This window comes from Olea europaea, chromosome 18 (assembly GCF_002742605.1).
Source record: "Olea europaea var. sylvestris chromosome 18, O_europaea_v1, whole genome shotgun sequence".
NCBI classification, from domain to species: Eukaryota; Viridiplantae; Streptophyta; class Magnoliopsida; order Lamiales; family Oleaceae; genus Olea; species Olea europaea.
The window spans coordinates 10,899,628-10,909,038 of record NC_036254.1 but is presented as its reverse complement, the minus strand read 5'-3'; the positions used below and the strand labels follow the sequence as shown (position 1 = coordinate 10,909,038).

The following is a 9,411-nucleotide window of genomic DNA, read 5'->3' as shown; positions in this document are numbered from 1 at the left end:
AACAAATATAGGTTCCACGATTGCTCTTAAAAAATGTGTCACCAAATGATGGTTTGAATTGGCCTCTCTCTCTAACTCTCGTAATAACAGATATTGTGTACAAGTCAAATTTGGTGTAAACAACACGTCATCAAATGATGTGGATTGGAGCTGGCATCGAAATATATGCAAAGCAGGCATATAGGTGGTCAGCCCACAAGCTTACAGCAACTAACCCAATTAATAACTTTCTTGACCTGGTAGATGACTGAGCTATTAGTCTCTAATCAAATCGAGTCTCGAAATTGTATTGGTAATGGACGACCAGATGAAAATCTGTAAAATAATAACATCATCCCCATCAAAGTCAGAAATTTAATGTTTATAGAAAAATTAAATCTACCTGCACCATAAGAAGAGTTTTGAAGATATTAATAAATTAATGTTTTTCTCTCTTAACATTTTTAACTTAAATGATTTCACAAAAGGAAGGACCTTCAAAATTTAACAAGATATGAAGCTTGCTGCAAAATATTGAATATTTATCGAACTAGTTCTTCGCATGTGAGATGCACGTAGTGCATTGTAATAGAGAATTTCATAGATGAAATTACCAAATTCTTATTGTAGTCTGCCATTTTTTGCTCATGGTCTACAAGCACTCAACCCCCTCTTCCTCCACCCCTTTCCTCTAAATACGTCTTGTGTACCAATAGGCAATAATGAAAAACAAGGCATACGTTTCCTCTCTTTTTTTGCCCCAAGTTAATGGCAAAGAGACGCTTGTTCCCTCACTGAAAGGAAGAACAAACACATTAGCAACTTTAAAAAATAAAAATTAAAAAAGGAGTATTATTGATAATTACTTTCAATTAATTTCAGTAAAATTCACCTGAAGCCAAATTTTACACAATAATTCTTCATGAAATCTACCAATCCAATTAACTCACTTTCAAATCGAACATTTTACAAAACCTGAAGCCATAAATGCAAATAATGAAGGAAGATTGATTGTTGGTTCTCACCTTGAATCCAAAATCCAGTTTTCCGTGATAGTGCTTACTCATCGTCTTCCGCCTAAATTAATTAAAACAAAATAAAAAGTCAGCATAGTAGCTAAGTTTCAAGTACAAAAAAGTTGTATAGCTTAATTTCAACTAACGTCTCCACTGTTCTCATTGTCCTCATCACCATTAACCTCAGACTTTGCCTTGTCGAATTCATCAACCCCTCTAGCCTATAAAAACAGTTCGGCACAAGTCGTTTCAGTATCACAATTCAAACTAAACTGTGTATAACACTGTGTTTCTCATAGATGGATTACCAAATTATTATTGTAGTCTGCCAAGCGGCATAAAAAAGGTTATATATAAGAACAATAGACAGAAAGGATAGAGACCAAAAATGCAAATGGGCATACGTGAAAACAAAGAAAGCACTTGGAGGTCTCTTTGGCTTGTTTGGATCATTCGCTTTCTTTTCCTTCCTTACAGCAAGCCTAATATTACCATTGCAAAATTTATCACAGATAACTATAGCATCAAAGAAAATGTGATAAACAAAAAAGAAATAGAAATGCATGCAAAAAATAACAAATACCACAGAATGTTCGCAATACATTAGGCTAAATGTCAAATTATTTTCAAGTATTTTCATCGGTGAAAAATCAATAAAAATCACTGCACTTAATCTGATGAAGAAATGGTGATTTAATGGAAAAAAACAAAACCCCAAAACTTAATGAGGATCATACCTTTGTTATCCCAGACCATTGCTACAGTGAGTGCAGTGAACCACTTCTTATGACAAGGATGAAGAGGGAGCTGTCTTTAGATTAAGTTGTGATTGAAGGGAGACCTCTATCAATTGCCAATTGAACATGTCTACCTGTTGGCTCATATGCTGTCACACATCAGCTTAAGCGATAGAAGACGAGCACTAAAACTACCAGACCCGCAACCAATATCAAGTACAGTGCGCAACAGCAATTCAGAAGAAGAAAATCTTCATATAAAAGACAAATCTATTGTGATTTAACTTTCATCAAAAAGGAAGAGGAAACATATTTGTCGTTTCAAGAGTAAAATAAATTTAATTATGTTGATGCTGTTATTTAAAAATATTCGGCTCAAAATACATAATAGAGTTGCAGTCGACGAAAACTAAAAGCATTCATAGTAAGTTAAAACTTACGACAATCATATCATTTCAGCAACCAGGTGAGAGTAATCTTTAACGCCATCAATCATCATTCCATCATTTGAACGGAAAGAAATTCGATTTCTTCTAGCAACATTAGCCTATAAAATGTGCAACAATAAACCATTACGAAAGCAGATGTGCAAAGCTACAATAGTTACCTAACAACACAAAGTGAATATATGTTTTATGTGAAATATGCTTCCTCACATGGAATGTCAACTATCAATATGAATAACAGACCCAAACGCACAAGGATGGATATACTTTCCACACTCTTAACATTTTTTTCCGGACACCTTAAATAAAATGGACACAAGCAACAAACCCTTTTTTTCCTGAAATTCCTCGTATGATCTTCCAAGTACATTATCAACACAATCCAATTATCATCTAAATATTTCTACAACAATTTCGTAAAGATATATGACAAAGAAGGGGAAACTAAGAGATGATAAATATTCATCTTTTGATAAAATAAATTCAAGTATACTCTGCAACCTAGCAGAGCAAATTCAACTTCCAAATAGCATTTGCAACTTGGAATTCTTTTTAATTTTAACTTGATGGCTCATCAATACATAATATCAATTTCAAAATATCAACAAAAATTCAAATAATTGGACATATTTCACATTTTCACTGTTGAACTCCACGAAAATACAATTTGATAAAAAAGATATCCCCAAGAAATTGCCAAATTGAAGTCAGTACATACCATATAAAAAAGAATAGAACCAATTAATCAAACACATGCTGAAATCCCCAAACAGTAAAATACAGAAGAACTTATTAACTAATCAACCCAAAACTAATGAAAAGAATATTGACATCAGCAATTAGTTTACCATAAAAACACATCTTAAAATCAGCAATTTGAGTCCAAAAAATGATTATAAACCCAATTCAGGATTTCGACTCAAATGATTAATACAAAATCACAGGCAAATATGAAATAACCACACAAACTCATACAGATACTGCAATAATTCATCAGCTGAAGGAAACTGAATTAATTCAAAAAATTAAAATCGTTCTGAGTTCAAGTGAGCTGAAAAACAGCGTAGCTAAAAAATGTAACATCTTATCGTCCTCAACTCAAACGATTCTTCTTGACAGGCAATATGCTCACAGCAACATTCTGGGCACATATATTCCAGATTAGGATAAAAAAATAAATAACCTACTTGATCAACTAAATTAAGAAACAGAATACTGAATAATTGAATTTAACAAATTAGTACATCAATTTATTATGTTATAGAAGGTTAGGATAATTCAATATTATCAATCATTTTTTAAAATATTGACCAAAAAAAAATTAATAAATACGAAAGTGAAAATTCAAAGTAAGAATTAGAATGAATTAATAACATTAAAAAAATGCATACCAACAAGAGGTATAACTGCAAACATAAAATGATTGAACTTTCCAAATTGAAATAGAGTTTTCGATTAAAAAGCATTCACATAAAAAATTAATCGGTTTCTTAATTTAATTGCATGAAATTGTGAAGCAATGATTCAAATCTTCAGATTGGATTAAAACATCCAATTCATACGGATGAATGTAATACACAATCGGCAGAGGTTAATCTAATAAAATCAAGAAAATTTTTAAAATAGCAATTGTAAAACAAGGTACCTCATACCTTAAACCACACCAAAATCACACGAGAAAGGATTGTTGGCCAGTCAAGACAATTTTCACAGACTAAACAGATTTCTTGACCTTTATAGAAGGGAACCCCCAAAAGGAAAAGTTCATTCAAAGAATTATTCAGAAAAAAAAAATAAAATAAATAAAAAAAATAATAATAATAATAATAAAAAAAAAAAAAAGGCAAGAACATAGCTTCAGTCACAAATCCTGCCATATAATTTCACTGAGGAATTTATACAAACACTTAAAACGCAAAAGATTCGAACAAAAAACTTACTTGAAGGTCTAATGAAGAGACACATTCATTCCATCTTGTGTTCTTACAAGTAATCAGAAAATGCCTACACCAAAACGATGTCATTTTTATTAGTTCCATTCAAATGGCGTAGGAACCTCCAATCTACAAGAAAAGTTTAAAAACGCATGCCACATAAAAACCCAAAAATGCATAAACATACAGTAAGTCAAATCAATGCATTTCCAGTTTGCTAAAGCAGATCGAATCAAAATATTAATAATTTAACCACATTCGACTAACAATTATCACTCCGATTTTATCTATTTGATAGAATTTTACTGTTAGTACAAAAAGAGGCTAATTTTAGCTCCATAGCCGATCAGTTACTTGATTGTTGGTACATCGGCTCTGATATTGATTTATACTGCAGAGCAGAAGCACAAATATAAGATACAGAGTGGCATGAACACTTGAATAGCTATTGCAGAAAGGGAGATCCACTATTGGCTGCAGAAAATTCACATTCTGATTTGAAAACAAAATTGACAGAAATGTCGAGAAGTGTTTTGCATGAAATGATGTTGAGATTCATAGGTATCAAATTAAATCTGTTACCTCGTGTAATTGAATTCATGGACATGGATCATAGATGGATCGGGAATCAATTTCGACGAGCGGAATGTCAGCAATGATGGGCCAGTAGTCTCCTTTGTTCTTCAAACACCGTTTCTTAAGAAGTGGGCAGCCTTGAATGCCGAGGCTCAAAAGCTTTTCAAGGTAGTCTCCCATAGGCAACGCCTCAAGCTTTGGGCATTCAGAGATCCATAAATGTTGAAGAAAGGTGAGGCTTTGGAAGCCCCTTGATAGTGTTTCGAGATTCGGCAGGTCATCCAACGACAAAGATGTTAGAGATGGAGGAAGCATACAGTGTTCTTCGTCAGCATTGTTAGTGAAGGAAACCAGCTCTAGACATCCAACAAATGAAAAGTGATTAAGAGAGGTGAGTTTGTGTAGGCCCCACTCCCCCGGGGGCTTTAGTTTTCCGCAATTTCTGATTTCAAGGCTAGACAGATTTGGAGGAATATTCTCTTGGGGAAAGAGTTCCATTAATGAAGCACAAGAAGACACATCCAGGGACGAAAGGGACGATAGTAGATCCATCCGATCAGGTAAGGACTTGAGATGTTGACACTTATTTATCCACAGTGACGAAAGGGACGAAAGTAGATCCATCCGATCAGGTAAGGACTTGAGATGTTGACACTCTCTTATCCACAGTCGTTTTAAATTTGGTGTGGGCAAGCCTCCATTGGGAAACAATTCTAGACCATCACAAGACCTTATGTGTAGGTCAGTGAGACTTTGGTAATTGGAGCCAGAGCCTAGTAAATTTGCCAAATTCAAATTCACACGAGTAATATTTAGATAATCAAGCGAGAGGCTGCAATCCTGTAGCTTCATCATCGTCCTTACCAATGGACAATTTTCAATAAACAAATTCTCAAGACAAGATATTTTATTAGGCAACAACTCCAGAGCTCCACAATTTCTTATACAAAGTCTCCTAAGATCGGGAAGAACATCAATCTCTTTAAGGGAAAATAGCTGAGGACAACTGTCAATATCCACGTGTCGTAGGTCGACTAGGTCTCGTGCAGTACTATCACCTGACCATAGAGTCTTAAGGTTGTGGCATTCACCAACTTTAACACTTTTAAGTGTAAAAGGAAATTGTTCAAATGCTTTGATAATTGAAGTTAATCCAACAATTCTAGACAATTGTATGCTGGTTAAAGATTTCAAATTCTGCATATGATTTAGCACCACCTCATTACACCCAGAAGCATTTATGTCACGTAAGGATGACAGTAAAAGATTTGGAAGACTGACCAATTTTGAACAATCAGTTATAATCAATGAGCATAGCTTAGGAAGTTGGATAACACCTCCTATTCCAACCCATTCCTCCCAGTTAGACATGCCACTAAAAGTCAGATTAATGAGTGATGGAAAAGGTAATTCTCCATGGCCTCTATTTCCATAAAATTCAGGTCCAATCACTTTTACTTGATCAATGCCTTGAATGCTTAAGTCTCTTAGCAAAGGTAGTTGCCCTAAAGGTGGCAAAGTCGTGCAATTTTTACAATTTTCAAAGCTTATCCTTGCTAACTTAAAAAATGCTGAATCTTCAATCCAATTAGAGAAATTCTCACCCCCGTGATACTTGATTTCAAGTGTTGATAAGTTCTTATGGGGCTTTAATGCATTAAACACATTCAATTCTAAAATTTTATTTCGAGTATCATCAAAGCCTGCGCTCCATTCCAACGTTAATCCGTTGAGGTTTGGCTTATCCATTAGCCTTGCTTCCACTGCTTCTTGAACATTCACAACATTTTGCAATTCCTCAATAGAAATATTACCTTGTAGAAATGATAGATTGCCCAACTCCTTTAAACTCATTCCATTATTTTTACTTGCAGTCATCTTAGTTAACGTTCGCAAACTTGTTAGTTGACCAATTCCCCGAGGCATCTCATGTAAATTGGAAGTACGAGAAATGTCCAGATACCGAAGTTTAACAAGATTTTCCATGCTTGTGGGTAATTTGGTAAGGCTCCAACAACCACTTAGAATCAACACTTGTAAATTGATAAGAGTGCACACAGATTCAGGCAACCACCTCAGTCCAGTGTCAGCTAGGCCCAGGTATCTTAAATGTCTTAAATCACCAATAGAATCTGGCAACTCATATATGGCATAACCATTCAAGGATAGCACTCTTAAGCAGTATGAATTCGTGAATAGGTGATGCAAAATTCTTTGGGATAAGTAACCAAATGACTCAACAGGTAGTGGCAAAAAAGTTCTCAACTTTTGAACTTTGTCAAGAAAGTTAAATCTAGGATAAGTTTCATACCAACTGCGCTTGAATGACAAGTGACGGACCTTTACAGAAATCTCCTGCAGTGCATCATCCATCCTCAAACATTTATCACCAGCAACAGACATAGCTAGATCGTTAAAGAGGTCGTGCATCACAAAGCGTGAAGCATTGGCACTTGATTGTTGGAAGAATGATCTAGCCAATAGTTCATCAAAATATTCACTACCTACATCTTCAATTAACTTATCTTTCTTTGTTTCCTGCAAAAGACCTTCAGCCATCCAAAAGTACACTAGTTGGAACTTGTCAAATTCATAGTCCTTGGGAAAGAGAGCACAGTAAGCAAAGCATCTTTTCAATTCCGGAGGAAGATGGTGATAACTCAGTTTTAGAGCAGGAAGAATTTCACTCTTTTCTTCATTCATCCAGATCCCACTTTTCAGCACCTCTTCCCAATCTTCAGGACCAACTGCCATGATGCGAAGAAGCCCCCCGAGGGCCTTTACTGCTAGGGGCAACATCTTACATCTGCTTACCATAGACTTACCAATCTCTATTAAATCTGGATGACCGTCAAAAGTTTTAGCTCCAAATGCATGTTGAGCTAGCAATGATAAAGCATCGCCCTCTGATAACAGATCCAGATTGTATGCTGGAATTCCAGACATGATTTTGGCCACCCTTTCTTGTCGAGTGGTAATGATGATTGTGCTTCCAGGTTTTCCAGAAAGAAAAGGACGGCTTAGGATCTCCCAATCTTCGTAATTTTCATTCCAAATATCATCTAAAACTACTAGAAATTTCTTGTTTGAAAGGATCTCCTTTAGTTTGTTCTGAAGCGTGTCAAAATTTTCATAGTCACACTTTCCACCAGAAGAAACTGACTCAAGAATGTTTTTTGTTACTCTTACAGCATCAAATTCATCTGAAACGCAAGCCCATCCCTTAAGATCAAACTTGTCCTTCAATCTTTCATCATTATACACAAGTTGGACTAGAGTTGTTTTGCCGATACCTCCCATGCCCACAATTGGAATCACGGATATTTGACTATCGTTTGATTCAACACCAAATAAGATTTTCAGTATTTCCTCCTTGTCATTCTCTCTTCCATAAACTTTCGATTCTACCACAAGCGAAGTTGTTGGCAATCTTCTATAAGACCTTCCCCTTACATTTTCCACCAAATCGAGAATTTTTTTCTGTTCTTCCAGAACTTTCAACCGGCCACTAATCTCTCTTAGCTTGGAAGCAATCCCACGATCAGACATGAAATCAGTGAAAGAAAGATTAGTACAACAAGTGGGGACGAGCTTTTTTACCTTACTGGTGCTGCCTTTATTTTCCTTTAATTTGCGCTGCAAAGCTTCAGTATTCAACTCATCCACTAAGTCTTCAAGATCATGAGCCAAATCTTCCAGATCATTTAGCCACTCTTTCACATGTTTGTCCGTTGTTTGCTTGTTTTCAGCATCAGTAAGCACAGCCTGGATCCTCATCAAAGTTGTCTTCAATTCTACCAGCTGGGCGTCGATTCCTACATGACGCAGAAATTTCAGTAGCTCACCAGAGGCCAGCTTTTCAAGCAAAACAGTGAGAATTGCACCTAGAAAAACTTCGACGATAGCCATTGTTATCTTTTTCGTAAGACAGGAAGCAAGAGCCAAGATATAAGGGGGATGAATGCAAGTGAGATTGACTGGTATTATGTATATATGAAAGTCGTCTGCTGGTGGTTGGGTTCAATTATACAACATGGTGGGGTCAATGAACACGGAGAAATTTCATTGGTTCAATTAATCAACATGGTGGGGTCAAAGAACACGATGAAGGCAACAGTGAAACTGATCAATAACAATAGATTGTGTGGCCCCGCAAACTGATCAATAATTGAACCCAACAGTGGTTGGGTTCAATTATACAAAATGGTGGGGTCAATGAACACGGAGAAATTTCATTGGTTTCAATTAATCAACATGGTGGGGTCAAAGAACACGATGATCGCAACAGTGAAACTGATCAATAACAATGGATTGTCTCTGATCAATAATTGAACCCAAGCATCCATCTGGCCCAGCAAACTGATCAATAATTGAACCCAACAGTGGTTGGGTTCAATTATACAAAATGGTGGGGTCAATGAACACAGAAATTTCATTGGTTCAATTAATCAACTTGGTGGGGTCAAAGAACACGATGAAGGCAACAGTGAAACTGATCAATAACAATGGATTGTGTGGCCCAGCAAAGCTCTTCGAATTAACTTAGCATTTTTACAATTATTCAGGAAGTCCAAACATCCAAAATCGTGCAACCACAATCTCAATTTATTTTGACTAATCCTTTTTGGAATAATTATTTGGAAAATATTTATTTACGCATTTATTCAAAGGAAAATGCTATTTGTATATTTTATCAACTATGCATACATTAAGGTTGACATTG

The 9,411-nt window shown here is 35.6% G+C and overlaps 1 protein-coding gene across 12 annotated transcripts; it reads right to left on the bottom strand.

Moving 5' to 3' along the window:
• Positions 1-623: 623 nt before the first annotated feature.
• On the bottom strand, positions 624-8,676 carry LOC111367440 (putative disease resistance RPP13-like protein 1). Of its 12 annotated transcripts, XM_022988314.1 has the most exons (9): positions 4,695-8,676; positions 4,419-4,503; positions 4,119-4,182; positions 2,173-2,279; positions 1,733-1,983; positions 1,400-1,477; positions 1,142-1,216; positions 1,005-1,056; positions 624-773 (listed from the first exon to the last, which is right to left on the bottom strand). In XM_022988314.1, the coding sequence occupies exon 1, from the start codon at positions 8,595-8,597 to the stop codon at positions 4,710-4,712; it is 3,888 nt and encodes a 1,295-aa protein (XP_022844082.1). In that variant the 5' UTR covers positions 8,598-8,676; the 3' UTR covers positions 624-773; positions 1,005-1,056; positions 1,142-1,216; positions 1,400-1,477; positions 1,733-1,983; positions 2,173-2,279; positions 4,119-4,182; positions 4,419-4,503; positions 4,695-4,709. The 12 variants fall into 12 exon arrangements, with proteins under 12 accessions (XP_022844082.1, XP_022844080.1, XP_022844079.1 ...); XM_022988312.1 differs by lacking the exon at positions 4,419-4,503 and having other exon boundaries at positions 1,733-2,002; positions 4,695-8,675; XM_022988311.1 differs by lacking the exon at positions 4,419-4,503 and having other exon boundaries at positions 4,695-8,675.
• Positions 8,677-9,411: the final 735 nt, after the last annotated feature.